General features: G+C 59.0%; 2 protein-coding genes across 9 annotated transcripts in view; one reads left to right on the top strand and one right to left on the bottom strand.

The window, feature by feature from the left end:
• GON4L (gon-4 like) overlaps positions 1-12,181 on the top strand; it is a 74,684-nt gene extending 62,503 nt beyond the window's left edge. For 6 of the 8 annotated variants that reach the window (XM_019431271.2, XM_019431272.2, XM_019431275.2 and 3 more), the window contains 13 exons: positions 401-517; positions 890-2,551; positions 3,026-3,281; positions 3,841-4,025; positions 4,772-4,969; positions 6,506-6,649; positions 7,138-7,281; positions 7,384-7,503; positions 8,543-8,656; positions 9,395-9,593; positions 10,040-10,655; positions 10,751-10,853; positions 11,234-12,181. In XM_019431271.2, coding sequence (XP_019286816.2) covers positions 401-517; positions 890-2,551; positions 3,026-3,281; positions 3,841-4,025; positions 4,772-4,969; positions 6,506-6,649; positions 7,138-7,281; positions 7,384-7,503; positions 8,543-8,656; positions 9,395-9,593; positions 10,040-10,655; positions 10,751-10,853; positions 11,234-11,383 — 4,008 coding nt within the window. In that variant the 3' untranslated portion in view covers positions 11,384-12,181. Of the gene's footprint in view, positions 1-400; positions 518-889; positions 2,552-3,025; positions 3,282-3,840; positions 4,026-4,771; positions 4,970-6,505; positions 6,650-7,137; positions 7,282-7,383; positions 7,504-8,542; positions 8,657-9,394; positions 9,594-9,780; positions 10,656-10,750; positions 10,854-11,233 lie in introns of those variants that run through there. The other 2 variants (XM_019431273.2, XM_019431277.2) reach the window with 2 other exon arrangements.
• Positions 11,734-15,557, bottom strand: MSTO1 (misato mitochondrial distribution and morphology regulator 1). The gene is made up of 14 exons (XM_019431281.2): positions 15,424-15,557; positions 15,200-15,335; positions 14,826-14,895; positions 14,638-14,713; positions 14,341-14,395; positions 14,121-14,259; positions 13,839-13,956; positions 13,632-13,766; positions 13,391-13,543; positions 13,036-13,167; positions 12,780-12,964; positions 12,439-12,543; positions 12,253-12,365; positions 11,734-12,003 (listed from the first exon to the last, which is right to left on the bottom strand). The coding sequence occupies exons 1-14, from the start codon at positions 15,505-15,507 to the stop codon at positions 11,789-11,791; spliced, it is 1,716 nt and encodes a 571-aa protein (XP_019286826.2). The 5' UTR covers positions 15,508-15,557; the 3' UTR covers positions 11,734-11,788.
• Between the last annotated feature and the right edge of the window lie 2,378 nt (positions 15,558-17,935).

Genomic DNA, 17,935 nt, shown 5'->3' with positions numbered 1-17,935 from the left:
TTCCCTGTAAATTACTCTTAAAACTGTCTCCGTCTCTCTTTTCTTCTTCTTTCCCTCCTTTCTGGTGTCCCTTGCACCGTTATTTCCTTAATAGGAAGCGTCCGTGTCTCCCGGATGAGGGCTCAGGCACTGTCATGACAGCTGAGTAGGAGCAGGTTTTAAGTATGAGCGCTCTGACCATCTGCTTCCTTTTCTCTGTGACCTAAACTTGTCCCTGTCTGATGACACAGAGTGTTGTAAAATCTTTATTGGAGATTAGTGTCATTTGAGGTGTAGAAGCATTTAACATGTGCTGTGTGTGTGTGTATGTGTATGTGTATGTTAGAGCACACTCTCCCCAGCCTGACAGGGCAGTGTTTCTGGACAGAATGTAACTCCTGCTTCATTCCTTCTTGCTCAGTTTTATAAGAAGACCAAACAGCTGCCCATCCTGGTGAAGTGCTGTGAAGAGCTCCAGCCGCATCAGTGGAGGCCGCCTGTAGAGAGGGAGGAGCACCGGCTTCCATTCTGGTTAAAGGTGCAGCCTTGCTCCCCGAGTGTGCATGCGGCCGGGGGACACCACACCCTGCCAGAGATGTCAAGGGCCACTTTATGCCTTCAGAGCTGGAGTTGCAGGACTGGGGCCCAGGCACTCCTCCTCATGCACCCTTCCTCTCCTGCTTCTTGTCCTTCCCCCAGGTGGCTCCACAGCTTTCGATAAGTGGTGGGTCAAATGCATTTCTAGAGGCTGTGATTGAATGTAGTCTTTGTAGAAATTTTGTGTCCTGCAGGAGAAACCTTAGAAAGATTTCTTGAGACTGTCCGGGAAAGGCCCCTCAAATCCAGGAAGCCCTGTTCTTTTTGCCAGAGTCTGACATGTGCTGGATCCGTGTGTTCTTGTTCTCAATAGGCCAGCCTGCCGTCCATCCAGGAGGAGCTGTGGCGCAGGGCTGACGGCGCCAGAGGGGTAGGAGGTGTGACGGGAGCCGCTGAGGTCAGCTCAGAGCCAGGCCTGGGGACAGGCAGCTCGGAACTGGGGAGTGAAACTCCGTACCCACTGCTGTTGCCCAAGGGTGTGGTCCTGAAACTGAAGCCAGTTGCCAACTGTTTTTCCAGGAAGGCCTGGAGACAGAAGCGGCCGTCAGTCCTGAAGCCCCTCCTAATCAGACCCAGCCCCTCTCTCCAGCCTGGCTCCACCCCCGGGAAAACACCGGCGAGGTCCACTCCGCCAGAAGCCCCTCCAAGCAAAATGGTGGTCCGAATTCCTCACGTGATCCAGCCAGCTGCTGTCGTGCAGACGGTGCCAGGTGTCCCTCCGCCGGGGGCCCCTGGCGGGGACGGTTTTGAGTCTCCGACGGCACTGCCTTCCACGACCCCTGAGGCCAGGACTGGCTTCCCCCTGTCTGAGCCCCAGACTGCGCTCCCCTCTGCCCCTGTGCCCAAGGTGATGCTGCCCTCGCTTGCCCCGTCTAAGTTTCGAAAGCCGTGTGCGAGGCCGAGAGCCTCAAAGAGAAAGGGGGCCAAGGCCTCTCTGTGTCTGGAGCCAGCCTCCCTCATCCACCCCGTACCTGTTATCTTCACCGTGCCTGCTGCCACGGTCAAGGTGGTGAGCCTTGGCAGTGGCTGCAACGTGATCCAGCCTGTCAGTGCGGCTGTGGCCCAGAGTCCACAGGCCATTCCCATCACCACCCTCCTGGTGAACCCCACTTCCTTCCCCTGCCCACTGAGTCAGCCCCTCGTGGCCTCCTCTCTCCCACCCCTGATTGTCTCCGGCAACTCTGTGAGTCTTCCTGTCCCGCCCGCCCCTGAAGATAAGGCCCCAGTGAGTGTGGACATCAGTTGTCCTTTGGCTGAAGGGAAAAATGCCTTTCAAGGCCTAGAACCCAAATTAGAACCCCAGGAACTGTCTCCTCTCTGTGCCCCTGTCTTCCCCAAAGAGGAGCACAGCCCAGGGCCACCGGCAGCAGACCGTGTGTGCCAGGAAGAGCTGTCGGAGAACAGCGCCTGTGGCTGGACTCTTGTGAAAGCAGAGGACGGGGGGCAAGGTCTGGAGCCGCCCCGGGGCTCCCGAGAGTCTCTGAGCACACCCCCCGGGGACTTGGAGGACGTCGTCAAGATGGAGCCCAAAGACGCCGGGGAGGACGCCTGTGAGGACAGCAGGGCGGGGTGTTCTGTGGGATTGGACGCTGGCTTCCCAGGGGAGGAGCCAAGGAGGCCGCCCGTCTTGCAGCAGGAGGAGGAGGAGGCGGGAAGTCAGCCAGCGAGGACCTCTTCAGCCTCTCGGGAGCCTCGGGACGAGGGACGCTCGGGAGCCGTGAGCAAAGGCTCTCCGAGGACCGCTTCCTACTGTGCCGACCCCGACGCGGCGCGCAGCAGCCCCCCCGGGAAGTCTGAGGGCTTCGCTAGTGCTGATCGCCAGGTGGCCGGGACCCCGGCTGGGCCGGAAGCTGGGGCGGAAAAGGACGGGCCGGAGGAGGAGGAGGAGGAGGACTTTGACGACCTCACCCAAGATGAGGAGGACGAGATGTCGTCGGCCTCGGAGGAGTCTGTGCTGTCTGTCCCCGAGCTCCAGGTGAGAGCCAGGGATCTCACGTGTTCTGTGGTCTCAGCCGTTTGCCTGATTTACGGATAGGCCACCTGCTTGCTTGCTGCCTCTAGATAGTCCTGCCTTCAGTTTGACTCTTGAAAACGTTGCAAGACACGCTGTGGGGGTGGAGGCGAGGGGAGGAAAAGGGTGAACTTGTACTTACGTGTTTCGCTTGGCACAGGGTCCCTTAACTGTTAGATCGAATCACCTGTGCACGGTTTGAACGCCTGCGTGTGTAGGTCCTGAGTGTGGACCCTGGCAAAGGAGAGCCGTATTCAGGGTAGAGGGCGGCCTCTCAAAACGCATCTTCTTCCCACTGTCCCTTGCCACCAGGCTGCAAGCGTAGCTCTCCCCGGGTGCCGACTCCACGTTGGACCCCGGAGGCTGTGCTGGGGGGTTGTGCCGGTGGCTCCTGGCGAACCGATGCCAGCCCTGGGGATGCTCTTGGGGGGGTCGCAGGAGACGATGGAGAAGCTGACCTGGCTGGCTTCTGAGAGGCGTGCGGGCCAGGAGGGCGAGTCCGAGGAGGAGAACTCCCAGGAAGAGAACTCTGAGCCTGAGGAGGAGGAGGAGGAAGAGGCAGAAGGGATGGAAAGCCTGCAGAAGGAGGATGAGATGACCGATGAGGCCGCCGGAGACCCTGCTGAGAAGCCGCCGGCCACCTTTGCCTCGCCCAGGACAGCTCCGGAGGCGGAGGCCGGCAGCGCCCCGCCAGGTGAGTGTGCGTGCGGGCGTGTGCGGGGCCCAGCTGGCCTCCTTTCTACCGGGCGTGCAGAACAGTCTAGAAACCAGGTGTGAGTTTTCCGAGGAAATCCTCTGGACCTCCCCTGCCCTCCGCCCTCCCCAGACACGTTTGCCCGGTCGGTGCCTGTGCTGGTTTGTACCAGCTGTTAGATTTGTTACCGGGTTCATCCCGGGTTTTCGGTGGCGCTCAATCCGTCTGTCATGTGTGAGGCTGAGAGCTACGTTTATTTCAGAAGGCACTGCCGTTCCTCAGCGACATGTAGTCCTCCGAGAGCCCAGCGTAGGACTGTGCTCGCTCTCAGGACTCCCTTTCTCAGTGGAGTAGCGGAGGTGCCCTGAGCGTCCCAGAGAGCACGGTTGTGCAGCCCGCACAGGGCTCACCTGCCAGTCTTGCCTTCCCGCCACTTTCCCACCAGCTCTTCTTCCGAGGCCCTCCCAGACCCGGAGCAGGGGTGGGGTCTCCTGAGGAGCCGGGGCGGAAGGGTGGCGCGGTGGGGTCAGAGCAACCGTGGGCTTGGTGTCTTCTCCAGGAGAGGGTGGCAGGGCTGCCGGGAAGGGCCGGAGCAGCCAGCGGGCTCGCGGCCGGCGGGGAGGCCGGGCCCGGGCCAGCAAGGACACCTCCAAGCTCCTGCTGCTGTACGATGAGGACATCCTGGAGCGGGACCCACTCAGGGAGCAGAAGGACTTGGCCTTCGCCCAGGCTTACCTGACCAGGGTAGGCAGATGCCGCTTCCTGTTACCGTCCCTCCGAGCTCGGCTGCTTCTTCCAGGGATCTGTGTGAGGGGCCGCGAGGCACAGGGCTCAGTGATACGTGGCTTGTCGTAGTCCCTGAGCATCACCCTCTGTTGTTCAGAAAGCTGGGAAAGGTGATCCCACCATCATCGTGAGGGGGACTTCACAGGTTGGCTAATAAGGGCCTTTCCCGGGCTCTCAGCTTGAGAAGAAAGACCTATTGTGCATCGGCCCGAGGGTGGACCTCAGGGAAGCACCTTGGTCTCCAGAGACACGAGCCAGCCTGTTCCTGTCTTGTGCCACAGTCTCATTCTCTTGGTCCCGCCCCCCCCCCCCCCCCCCCCCCAGCAAGGGGGTGTGCTCGCAGTGACAGTCCTGCCTCACCTTCCTGACTCCTGTATTATTTACCCTCAGTGGATGCTGTGCACAGGGCGCTCCTTCTCTGTTTCAGCGGGGAGCTGAAGTCCGGGACAGGGTAGGACTGTGAGCTAGAGAAACTTGCTGGTCTCGTGGGCAGGGCTGTGGTCTGTGGACACCCGCCACCGGAAGAGAGCTGTGCCTCGCTCGGCGCGGTGTCCGCCACGAACAGATCTGGGGATCTGTCGGGAGCGGCCTGTGCAGGGCGGGTCTCGGAGCTCTCTAGCGGGGCCCCTGCTCCTCGGTCCGTGCTGCTGTTTTGTGCTGGGGCCCGCGGACAGAGCACTGATGGTGGCACGTCTCCTGCGCAGGTGCGAGAAGCCCTGCGGCACGCCCCTGGCAAGTATGAGGACTTCCTTCAGGTTATCTATGAGTTCGAGTCAAGTCCTCAGCGGCAGACCGCTGTGGATCTCTACAGAAGCCTGCAGATCCTGCTCCAGGACTGGCCTCAGCTGCTCAAGGACTTTGCTGCTTTCCTGTTGCCCGAGCAGGCTCTGGCCTGTGGATTAGTAAGTGGATGGGGTTGGTGGGTCCGGTGACAGTGGGGCCGAGCGAGGTTCACGGACACTGTGCCCGTCCCCCGGTCAGATGACCCTGGCATGGCCCACAGAGCCCTCTTCCTTTCAAGAGGTGATCTTCCCGGCCCCTCGTCTCCCCATTTCTTTATGTGTGCCATGTGGGGTCGTACCTTTGCTTGCCGTCACGGGCCTCAGGTAAATCACGTGCCCTCTGCGCCTCACTGTTGTAAAACAGGCGTTCGTTCAACAAACACTTACCTGAGTGCCTAGTACGTGTTGGGCAGAGCTCTAGGTGCTGAGAGTACAGCCATTACAAAAGGGTGACATCCTTGCCCACGTGGAGCTTCCACTCTCCTGCGAGAGTCAGGTGATAAACGGTGAAATGTATATAGTAAGTAGATTTGAGGATCAGAAAGCCGACAGAAACAGGAAATGTGCATAGCGCTTCCCGGTGACAAGGCCTCACAGAAGAACACGTCGGGAGGGAGGAGTGAGGGCTGTGGGTGGAACGGGGCAGGGGACGACAGTTGTGTCACGTGCACGGTGGTGTGGGATGGCCGGCACGTAGGGTGACATCTGAAGTTTGGGAGAGAAATGTGTAAACATGAGGGCATAGCCCGGTAGTTCTGGATGTCTTGTCATGGTTGAGAGACGCCGGAATGAGTGGTGCAGCGAGATGGTTCTGATGGTCTTGAGGCGGTCACACGGGAGCGGGGTGATTTTTGGTTTTCAAGTCTATTCTTTTGAGAGAGGGAGAGACCGAGAACAAGTGGGGGAGGGGCAGAGAGAGGGAGAGAGGATCCAAGGCAGGCTCTGTGTCGACAGCAGAGAGCCAGCCCTATGTGGGGCTCGAACTCACGAACCGTGAGATCGTGACCCGGGCTGAAGTCGGCTGCTCAACCGACAGCCACCCAGCTGCCCCGGGAACGGGGCGATTGCACACCCTGCCATCCGCTCTTCCCCTGTGGTTATGAGGCTTAGACGAGCACTCGTGTGCAGAGTCTTTGTAAACCGTGTGGTGCCACAGGGCCTTGAGTGTGTGACTTCACGGGCCATGAAACCCCAGCACCTCAGCGTGCGCTTCTCTTGGGTCTGTTCACGTCCCCGGTGTCGTGGGCTGGCTGACATTGCAACCCTCGGGTGGACGCCTGGCCCTTTTAGCATATTCTTTTTTTTTTTTTAATGTTTATTTTTGAGAGAGAATGAGCAGGGGAGGGGCAGAGAGAGGTGGCGGTGGGGGGTGGGGCGGGGAGGGGTAATACAGGATCCGAAGCAGGTTCCATGCTGTCATCACAGCCCGATATGGGGCTCGAACTCACCAACCGTGAGATCATGAGCTGAAGTCAGACGCTCAACCCACGGAGCCACCCGGGCGCCCTGGACTCCAGGTCTTAAAGTCCACCTCGCGGTTGTAAAGGAGCCCCGTCAACCTCAGTCCCCGGCCCGCATTTCCTGTCTTCTGCTCAGAGCACTCTGGTCTTGCTCAGCCGCGCAGGGGACTCTCTCGCCTTCTTTCCCCTGTGGTAGTTTGAGGAGCAGCAGGCTTTTGAGAAGAGCCGCAAGTTTCTCCGGCAGCTGGAGATCTGCTTTGCAGAGAACCCCTCGCACCACCAGAAGATCATCAAGGTCCTGCAGAGCTGCGCGGACTGCCTGCCCCAGGAGATCAGCGAGGTACCTTGCCCGTCCTGCTTCCTCCCCCTGCGCACCTGCGCCTCCCACCGTCCCCTGACCGGGCCGTGTTCTCTGGCTGCCGGGACCGTGGACGTCTGGAGGGGCGTAGAAGGGGAGGACTTTGTAGGCTTTTCTAAAGCCTAAGGTCCTGGAATCGGGGGGGCTTGTCCCTTGAAACCTGAGCCTGACTGCCTCAAGGTGCCCTCAGTGCCCTGGGAGGGAGGTGCAGGGAGCAGGTGATGCTGCCTGAGCTGGGGGTCACACGTATCATTTGTGTCGTCATTGGGGGTCGTACGTACTGTTAGCACCCTTCCAGCGCAGGCTCGCGAGCAGGGAGGGGGCAGTGAAGAACCCTTAGCCTTCAAAGAGAGGCTTCTGTGTGTCCCTCAGGGCACCAGGGAAGTGGGCCTTGGGAGTATGTGGGTCTGGTGTGGGATGGCCACCTGGAGAAGCCCGGGGGACGTGTCTGCCCCTTGACACCCTCTCAGCTCAAGACACAGATGTGGCAGCTCCTCAAGGGCCACGACCACCTGCAAGATGAGTTCTCCGTCTTCTTTGATCACCTGCGCCCAGCGGCCAGCCGGCTGGGCGACTTTGAAGAGATCAACTGGACAGAGGAGAAGGAGTACGAGGTGCGGGGCCAGGGGCTGCGGGGCTTTGGGAAGCGGGATGGCCGTGGGAGCGCGGGGTGCCTGCCCAGGGTCTGCGTTGAGCAGCACCCACTCGTCCCCCAGTTTGACGGCTTTGAAGAAGTGGCCCTGCCTGATGTGGAAGAGGAGGAGGAGCCCCCCAAGATGCCCACGGCCTCAAAGAGCAAAAGGAGAAAAGAGATCGGGGTCCAAAATCACGATAAGGTACCTGGGTTGTTGGGCGTGATCTGTCGGTCGTGAATCAGGCCTTGAGTTTCGTGAGCATTTCTCTGGCCGAGTGTGCCATGCGTGCTGCAGGAGCCCGAGGTCAGGCCGCGGAGCTCCTGGCGGGAGGAGCGCGGATGCTGGAGAGCACCCCCCAGCCGCCCCATCAGGAGGAGGTTTCCCCCTCTTCTCTCTTGCTCGGAGCTATTTCTCTTGGGTCTTGTCTTCTTCCTTTCTGTTGGTATGAAGATCCAGAAGCGAGCCCCCACTTTAGCAGTATTGGTGACAAAGTGCACGTGGCTCCTAGAGGCACGTACCTGGTCATTCTCTCGGTGAGCCCCGTGGCAGTCCCCCCAAGAGACTGCTCTCGTTTCATTTCACAGAGGCAGAAACGGACATTCGCGGCGAGGCTGTCGCCAGGGCCTCGTGTCCATAAGTGGCTGTGCTGGGGTGCGAATAGGTCTGCACAGACCCCCTGCCCTCTGCTGCTCTCCAAGGAGTCTGTTTTCCTGAATGTCTTTTACTCTCCCTTGCGGAAAACGGCTTCTTAGCTGGATGACCTTGGGCAGCTTACTTCACCTCTCTCGGTTTCAGTTTCCTTGTCGGTTGGGATAACTTGCATCCGAGATTACTAAACACAGTGTCGTGTGGGGGCCTCCAAAAGCACAAAGAAAGCCCCCCTCAATGGGGCTGGGAGGGGGCAGAGCTCAAGGCACGGGGAGGCAGGAGCGAAGGTGGTCGAGTCAGGTCACACCTTGTGACGGCCTTTCTTGGGACTTTGCCTCAGATTGTATGTGACTTAAGTATTTCTTGAAACATCTGGGCAACTGGGAGAGGTCCATCTTTGGGTCATTTAAGGGTTGTTTCGGGGATTTAGAACAGGCTGGGATTGAGCGTTCCTGGGCTGAGTGGAGAGTTGGGGGCTCATGAAAGAGGAGGTCGGTGTGGGTGCTGGGGCGACCTGTTCTGAGGCCTCACGACTCCGCTTTCTCTCGGTCCCGGACGTGCTGGGCGGCTAACCAAGCCCGGTATCTCCTAGGAGGCCGAGTGGCCGGATGGCGCCAGGGACTGTGCCTGCTCCTGCCACGAAGGAGGCCCCGATCCCAAGCTGAAGAAAAGCAAGAGAAGAGGGTGTAGCCGCTGCAGCAGCAGGGTGAGCCGGGCCGGGCCGGGCCGCACCGAGGGGCGGGCGACTGCATTGCCTCCCCGTTTGGGGTGAGGTACGCTCCCGCACGGGGCACCGCCCTGAGCTCCTGCAAGGACGGCACCCACGCGATAGGCGGTGCACGCGCTATTTGAGTCAAAATAGAATCTTGTACACGTGTGCAATGGATTTGCTTTTTAAAGACAGTCCTGTGGATGGGGCGCCTGGGTGGCTCAGTCGGTTAAGTGTCTGACTTCAGCTCAGGTCACAATCTCATGGTTTGTGAGTTCGAGCCCCGCATCGGGCTCTCTGTTGTCACTGCAGAGCCTGGAACCTGCTTCAGACCCTCTGTCTCCTCTCTGTCCCTCTCCTGCGTGCTCACGTGCACGTACTCTCCTCTCTCTCAAAAATAAATACACCTTAAAAAAAAGTCCTGTGGGTAAAGCTTTTGGAATTGGATAACAATGAGGTGCTTCAAGTATTTCTCAGCTTGCTTGCTTGCTTGTTTTTAATGAGATACACTTGTGTCAAGAAAACAGACCCTCGAAGTAATGCCGGGTCTCTAGAGTAGGGTTGGTTGGCAGCCAAGATACGGTCCTTGCTCGGAGAACGGCGGGTAGAACCAGACGCCTTCTAGGTCGTTTAAAGTTGGTGGAGCAGGTGTACTTGCCGGACGTGGGGGCAGGGCTTGGTCGCCAGAGAAAAAGGCAGTCAGGAGACCCCTGACCAAGGAGGCTGTTCCTGCAGGTCTGTGACGGCAGATCCTACAAGAGCAAGGAGCCCCATGAGTCGGCGGGCGGCAGCCCCCACCGCGAGGCCAGCCCTGTGCCTGGTGCTAAGGAGGCCGGGCAGGGCAAGGACCTGCTGGAGGAGGAAGTCCCAGACGAGCGGGAAAGCGTTGAGGCCGCCCAGGACCCGGCCGGCAGGGGAGCTCTGCCTGTTCCAGGTGAGTGTTCTGCCAGCCCGGCCTCTTTCCCCCCTTTTCCATGTCCTTACGTGCTTCAACCAAGAACGTCTCTGAGCCAGGATGAGCAAGTCCTTCTTGGACGGAGAACCCCCTCTCTTACGGACAAGTAATAGGAGATCCTCTGTCCGGCCTTAACTTGGTCTGCTGTGGCCTCTGTCCTCTCGAGGAATTGGGAGTGCGAGGCAGCGTGACTGCATTCTCTTCCCTGCCCTCCGGACCCTGGTCATCTGCGTCCTGAAGACCGCCATTCTGGGCCTTGACAGTCGGGCTTTTGTCTTCATTTAAGTGACTTCAGCCAGCCCCACCGCACTCTTTGAGATTGGGGCTCTATCACAATATCCCACCTGTGTGGCCCTGTGGTAACTGGGCGTCCCAGGTGCACCTTGACCCCATCCGTCCTCTTAGGTCCTTATTTTCCTCCTAAGCAGGATCAGCAGTGGGGAGCACGCAGGAAGTGACCCTGACAGAGCAGCTCGTCCTGGGGGGCCCACCGCCCTGTTCACCCGAGACTCCTCAGCTTTCCTCCAGCCCTGGAGTTGTGCTCTGCGTGGTTAGGAGAAACCAGGCTGAGCGTGAGGTCCTGCCCTGCCCTGAGGCGTCCCCTAGACTTCAGGATGAGGGGGAGGACCAGGAGGCAGTGGGTGAGCCAGAGGCTTCCGTGCCCGCCTGGGATGCTTCGGAAACTGAGAAACGGCCTGGAACCGAGGAGAACCCTGCTTCCTTTCTGAGTCCCGTTTCCTCAAGGACCAGAGACTTAGGGAGGAGACGGTTGTCTGAGGTCTCAGATAGTCCGGGGAGCTGGTTGCTGTCGAGCAGAGCTGGGGTGAAGACCGCACACAGGATGTCCCCCGTCCACGAGTCGTCGGGAACGGACACCTCAGAGACTTCTTCCAAAGCCCCCAGGGGAGGTTTGGTTAAGGACTGTGGAGTGCAGGGCAAGGCCCCCGTGGGAGAGCAGCAGCCGAAGACCACAGAAGCTACTGTTTGTGCCAACAACAGCAAGGTCAGCTCCACCGGGGAGAAGGTGGTGCTGTGGACCAGGTAGGTGGAGGGGGGGCCGCCGCGTGTGTATCTGGAAAATGAGTGCACGTGTCCATTTTGCTAATCTGGAGTTAATCGTGGTATGTGGGTTCCAGGGAAGCTGACCGCGTGATTCTCACCATGTGCCAGGAGCGGGGGGCACAGCCACAGACTTTCAGCGTCATCTCCCAGCAGCTAGGAAACAAGACCCCGACCGAGGTAAGCGGCGAAAGCCCTGCCAGAGCTTCGGGCCCCAGGGGATCCAAGCACACGGACTGGCGAGGAGAGGCTGGGTCGGCCAAGCAAGAGACAGGACACCAAGCGCGACTGTACAGGTGGGCCCCGAGGAGGGGCCCGACTCGTCAGGGAGTCTGGTTTTGGTTCGAGAGAGGGCGGTGGACTGTCAGGAGCCCACAGACGTTCCAGGTCGTGTTCGGGAGCCATATGATTTGGGGCCAGATGCTGCTAAGCCTCTCGACCGGAGTCCCCTCTCGTGCGGGGAGGACACAGCCCTCCCGACCTCCCTGTGGGGGACAGACCGATTGCTCGATCGGCACGTACTGCTCGGTCAACGTCAGAACCTTCCTCTCTGGCCTTAGGTTTCCCACCGCTTCCGGGAACTCATGCGGCTCTTCCACACGGCCTGTGAGGCCAGCTCTGAGGAGGAGGAGGACGCGACCAGCACCAGCAACACAGACCAGCTGTCTGACCGCGGGGACCTCCTGTCGGAGGAGGAGCTGGACGCGTGACCCGTGACCCTGGGCGCGTGGCGGTGTCAGCCGCTGGCCCCAGCCGGCGGTGCTTGTGCTTGGCTGGCGCCCCACCCCCGGGGCTCAGGCTGTAGGGCCGGAGGCGCGGGGGCTGAGGCCGACTGGGGGCGGATGGCTCTGCTAGCCTACGAGTCCTTCTGGGTCTTTCTGAACGTACTCGTGAACAGCATCGAGGGAGTGGGCTTGGCTCCCTTTCTACCTCCCCTCTCCCCCCGCCCCCCTCCCCGCCCGGGTCTGATGGCACATATTTATTGTTCTGTGATCCCACCACAGTGGTTCTAGACGTACGAAGTGCTTGTGTCGGTGTAGCCAGTCCCAGAACATTGAGCTCCCATACCCAGCAGTTTTTATTGTAAACCAGCTCTTTCCTGTTCTCGGGAAGCCTTAGTCCACGAGGCCACCCCCACTCCGGTAGCACTGGGCCAGGCTGCGCAGCTCCTGCAGGGCCTCGTCCAGGTCCCCCTGCTCCACGCCGGCGGCCAGGAAGCTGGCCCAGCGCCGCACATCGAGCTTGGTGAGCTCTCTAGCCAGGTCTCCCAGGGTCCGGTTCAAGGACGAGGAGGAGCAGAGGGCCCCAAGCACTGGGATGCTCTCTACGGCTGTGGAGGGACACAAAAGGAGGCCTGAAAATGGTTTTTCTACCCCGGGCTCTGCCGCGCAGACTGGATGGGAGAGTGAACTCACTGGATTGTGTGCCGTCCCCTCGGTAAACCAGTGCTCCAGAGGAAGGCCACGTCCCTCAGGGCCACCAAGTGAATAAAGGGATGTTTAACTGTGGGCTTTGCTAAGAACCTTCATCTAGGAAGGGATACGGTAAAACCTCTCCCATACCCTCACTGCCCACGTACCTGCCCCAGATGGGGGACCATCCACAATCAAACCGTGCTGGCTGAGGCCTGGGGAGAAGAGCTGGGGGTACGGGGGAGCCACCATGCAGGGAGCCAGCAGCAAGTGGGCAGAGCTGTGGGGCAAGAGCAGGGGTTGAGCGAGAAGTTGAAGGAGGTCTGGGCGCGGGAAGTGGGCATCGCACTGACCTCCTGACTGTGGGCTGCTGCTGTTGTAAATACTGGGCCAGGACGTCTTCCCCAGTGGCGCACGCGTGCAGCGGCGAGGGCAGAGGGGTCCCCGGGGCCAGGTGGCTGCCGGAACAGAGCCAAAACCACCATTAATCTGTGGACCGGGAACTAGGGATTTTCCTGTTTGTAGGCCATCAGCGGAAGGACACTGAGGGTCTTTTCTTAAGCGGGGGGGGGGGGGGGGGGGGGGGGGACGGAAGAAGGAAGAGTGGGGCGATGCCATCAGGATGTCCAGAGGTGTGCGCAAGACCAGGATGGGAGTTCGAAGTCCGACAGGCTCCCTGAACCTGCCCCCTCACCTGGTGTGGCACGCTCTGTCCAGACCCCTCAGCACCACGGACTGGGCGAAGCAGCACGTTCCAGAAGGGCTCCCACATGCAGACAGGGGGGTCCACGCGGCAGCCCCTCCCAGCTGCACCAGAGCGTCGGGAAGGGACTGGCCTGGGGCCAAGGGGAAGGGGATGGTGGCCGCTGCGGTCGCCACCTAAAGAGAAGGGAGAGATCAAGTAGCGGCTTTCTCTCCATTGCGACCGGCACCTGTGCAGCGCTCCGTACCTTCTTCCCAGAGAAGTTCAGCATGTCTGCCAGGTGAGCCATGAAGACTGGCGAGGAACGGAGGCGGTACGGAGCAGTGACGGTGTCCAGGGCTGTGGCCAGGATGGCACCACAGTGGAAAGGCAGGGCGGGCTGTGAAGATACCAAGAAGGGCACTTAGCCTTCAGGGTCTGGAAAGCAGAGTGTGAAGGCAGAACCCTAACGGCAGAGACGTCCAGGCGCTTTGACAAAGGACAGTGTGTTCCAAAGGGGCTGTGTCACGGGTGAGTACAAGCGGAGGGTTCGAGAACAGGGCTGGTGGCAAAGAAAGGCCGGGGTGGGGGGCTGCAGTCCCAACAGGAACCTCGAGCCTTACGTCATAGTGCAGGTGGGGGAAGGTGACGGGTGGCTCCGGTCGCAGCCCCAGGCCCCCGCCCAAGGATAAGGGGCAGACCAGAGAGCTGTGGGCGGACATGTGCACCAGGCCCAACGCTGTGTTCAGCAGACGATAGATGTTTTTCAGGGGGTCCTGGGGGAAGGGAGAGTGACTGTTACGCGGTTTTCTCCCTGGGCGGTCTCGCTCCGTGCCCCGGGACTTTTCCCCAAGGTGTCCTCACCCCACGACTGTAGGGCCCAGGGAGCAGGCCCCAGGTTATTATTCCCCGCCCTGAGTACTCGTCTCGTAGCAACTCGGCGGCCTTGGCACCCAGCCCAGAGAAGCCGTTGTGCAGGTCGCACAGGATCTGGAAGCCCTGGAAGGAGACGGTGATGGAAGACGGGGCAGGCCGAGGTCCTGCCTAGGCCCCGCCTGGCCACACGGCTACCTGCAGGTGATCACACTCCTCCACGTAGAAGTGCAGCCTGTCCTCCACGTCTTCCAGGCACCGGGGCTCCTTCAGGATGCTCTCGCCTTGGCCGAAAGCCTCTAGGCGACCTGCTTCCCTGCCGGACGTGACCACAACCAGGACTTGCAGGAGCCCCGGCCCTCACCCCCCCGGCCCCGCAAGATCCCGTTTGCAGGGACGGCGGGGAAGGTGGCCTCAGGAGCCTCACCAACGTCGGTGGGGATCCCGTTTCTCGGTTCACACCCTTTGGGGCCCACGTACCCATCGTGGTTGTACTTCTGAATCATACAGATGCTCCGGGGGTGTAGATGGACCCGGAGGAAATCCGACCAGACTCTGATGCTGTCCTCTGTGGGGGTGAATGGTTTGGGGGCTGCAGCAGTGGTCAGCGGTGGGGGACCTGAAGGAAAACGAAAAGAAGTGTTCTTCCTGTTGCTGTTCTGCCCGGTTCCCTGCCCTGTAGTACTTGGTGAAGTCTCACCTTTGCCATTGGGAATGGACTTGACCCTCCAGATCCCATCACTACTCAACACTCCCTGGGGGGGAGGGGAGGGGCAGAGAGAAATCTGCATTTAGTTCCAGGCAGTCTACAGGCAAAAGTTGACTGATTCTCTTGGATTCTGACCAAGTCTACAGCCTGCCTTCACCCAACAGTCACATTCTGTAGGAAAAAAAGTGCTGCTTCCCAAAATGCCATCCCAAGGTATTTAAAATGATCAAAATCCTTTTTCTCTGCCCCAGTGGAGGCCACTCTAGCTCTAGCAGTAGAGGCCCTCACCTCTGCACTCAGAAGGTCCTGGAGGCCAGGGATTTGGGGATAGAGTTCCTCCCTGTGTGTGGTAAGCTTTCCCTGCCTGGAAAAAAAAAAAAAACAAAAAAAACAAAAAACGGAGAAGGATTTCAGTGACGGTTCCCCGCAGCTGTCCAGCTTCCTGTGCACATTCCCACTGCGAACGTCACCAGTACCATGCTATTGCCGCATCCAGCTGTCTGTCCCTGTAGAGTCCACCTTCTTGTTTTAGGGAGCTCAGGCTACCTGTACAAAAAAGAACAGGCAGCGTCGGGTCGAGGCCTCGCTCCTCCCCGCCTCCGGCTGATCTTCCTGCCAGCCTGCTGCCACCGAGCTTTCGTGCACACACTTGAGCCCGGTAAAACCCTCGTCTGGGAGAATCCAGATTCTCCTCCATCCCCAGCCTGGGCGTGAGCTGTGCGGCCGTAGCAGGGGAGCACCGCGGGGTCCCACAAGAGTGCCACAGTCCACCGGGTCCCTGCGGCTGCTTGTCTCCGGTCCGCACGCCCGGGGGCTCCTGCGCGCTGGCCGACCCCGGCCGCCGCCTCACCCTTGAGATCCATGAGGATGAGTCTCGGCGTGTACGTCTCCTGGCCGTGGGGCGTCCGGCCGGTCCGGTATAGGACGTCGGGACACAGCTCTCCCGGCGGTTCCTCGGCACCGGTCGGGGCGCACAGCGCAGCATCCTGGGGGTGCACAGGGGAAGGCCTGGCCTCAGCGGGGACGGCTGGAGATCCCGGGCGGCCCCGCGGCGGCAGCGCCCGCGGGCCTCACCTGCTGGTTCCACCAGTGCGCTCCCACGAAGCCCGCAAAGTGGCCCAACTGCAGCGTGAGCACCTCCCGGGCCCCGCCCGCCATGCCGCCCGGCTCCGCTGGGTCGCGCAGGCGCGACGGCCCACTCGCCGCTCGGGGCCGATTGGATCGTCGGCTCGTGGGCGGGGTCTCCGCCCCCGCGCAGTACTGGTCCACACGTACGTCCTTTCCCGTAGGGCGAGCGATTCGTCGGGCTTCGGAAGCCCCGCCTGCACTCGGGCCAGGCCGGCGCGGGCCCAGCTCTCGTTGGGGGGCGGGGCCCGGCGCGGCCGGAAGTGGCCGGCGCGGGGGCCGGGCGTCTCGTGGCGCGCTGTGGGCGGGGCCTGGCGTCTCGCGTGGGTCCCGCCGGCGGCCGAGCGGAGGAGGCTGCGGTCGCTGCGTCGGCGTCGCCTCCCGTAGTGCGGGCTGGCCCGACTGCCTGTCTGTCACGCCCCGTGAATGAGGCGCCCTTGGCAGTGTTTTGCGTCTGCCTTTTGTTCGATGTCGTCTGAGAAACTCTCCTCCAACCTTGCGCGTACTTGCAGCTCCTCTCGTGGCCCCGTTGCGCGGGCGCGCCGCGGCCGAGGGGTGCGCCGACGGCGGGCCGAGGTCGCCCCCGCTGGCGGCGGGTGGGCGTGCGCCGAGCCCCCCCTGCGCCGCTGTACCTGCACGCGCTTCCGCGGGGCGCGCACCTGGAGTGGACGCGTTGGGTCGGAGTGGAGGCTGTCCTCGAGCTTGGTAAATAGCACAAACCTGTCTTCTCAAACTCTTGACCGGTGTGAACCTCCACCACCGGTGCGGGCGCGTTTTCAGTTGATGCACCGTTACCTTTAAAGATTGTCGCCCTCATCACTGCTTTTAACTGCTAATGAGGCTGAGAGCACTTTTTCGTACGTTTATCGGCCAGTTGGACATCCATTTATGTGACGTGCATGTTCAAGTTTCTGGCCCGTCTTTCTTTTGGATTGTCTTACTGATCTGTGGGAGTCAGTACTGGATTCGGGATACAAGCCGTTTGTCAGTTGTGTGTGTTGAAAGTATCTACTACCACTGTTTGCTTTTTCACTGCCTTAAAGGAAGTTTTTAGAAGAATAGAGTTTGTGTTTGCTTTGCTTTTTAAAACATAGTCACATTCATGGACCTTTTCAAATATTAATGCTTTTTATGTTATGTTACGGGCTCTCGATCCTGTTCTGTTGGTCTGTTCCAATTTCACGGGGTATTTAAACACCGTATTTTCAAAAAAGTGTCCCCAAGGAGATTTAAAAAAAAAAAAAAAAAAAAAAAAAGAAGAACAGCAGCTGGTAAATGTAGATGGAAGGATAGAATTTTGATTTCGATTGCAGGTATCAATGTAAGAACTTACTCAGACGAAGATCATCAGTGGGTGGTAATTTGTTGGTCAACGGGAAGGTTTCAGGATTTCAAAGAAGCATGCCACAGCTGAACTTACGCTGTTGATCCCATTGCGAGAGCGTATTTTTATGATGACGGATGTCAAAATTAACCAAGTGATCAAATTTAGCATCACCAGTAATGGAACCAACCGAAGTGATGTGATGTGTGGCCAGTAGAACACGTCACCCACCCACTGTGCTCGCGAAAGCCTTTAACCTGTATCTGCAGGAACAATTAGACGAGTCCAGAATGTTGGACAGTCTGTACAACTGGCCAGATGTCTTCAAAAATGTCAAATAACAACACCAACAAAACCCCAGAGGGTCTACTGAAGGTAACAGGACACTTAAGAGATATTTCATTGTTAATGTGATTTGTGAACATTGATTGGAACCCGAATTGGCAACGGGGGGTGGGGGGGGGTGCTGGTGGGTAGCCATGAAGATGTTGGGATGACTGGAGAAATTTAAAAAAGCATAGTGTTATTGAACATTATATCGATGACGGGTTTCTCTGGTGTGATAATGGAATTTTGATTATATAGGAGAATATCCTATTAGGAGAAATGTGATAAAAGACTTGTCTGCAATTTCCTTTCAAATGGTGACGCAAGTAAATAAATAGCCCAACGCGGGGGCTCGAACTCACGAACCGTGAGATCATGACCTGAACGAAAGTCAGACGCTTAACCAACTGAGCCACCCAGGCGCCCCTCTTTTTTAATTTAATCAATGGGATCTTTTCTGGAATGAAAATTTTAAATTTTCATGAAGTCTAATTTATCAAGTATTCTTCTATGGACCGTATCTTTGGTGTTATATATAAGAAATTGTTGTCCAACGTAAGGTCATGAAGGTTTTGTTCTCTTTTATTTATAATTAAAAAAAATTTTTTTTAATGTTTTACTTTTTTTTGAGAGAGTATGAGCAGGGGAGGAGCAGAGAGAGAGAGGGAGACAGTGCAAGTGGGGGAAGAGCAGAGAGAGAGGGAGACACGGAATCCGAAGCAGGCTGCAGGCTCCGAGCTGTCAGCACAGAGCCCGACGTGGGGCTTGAACTCATGAACGGTGAACCTGAGCCAAAGTCGGACACCTAAC

The sequence above is a fragment of the Panthera pardus genome, unplaced genomic scaffold (genome assembly GCF_024362965.1).
Source record: "Panthera pardus isolate Hobbes unplaced genomic scaffold, ASM2436296v1 HiC_scaffold_21, whole genome shotgun sequence".
Lineage (NCBI taxonomy): Eukaryota > Metazoa > Chordata > Mammalia > Carnivora > Felidae > Panthera > Panthera pardus.
The sequence above is the reverse complement of the archived record's forward strand: the minus strand, read 5'-3'. Positions and strand labels throughout refer to the sequence as shown.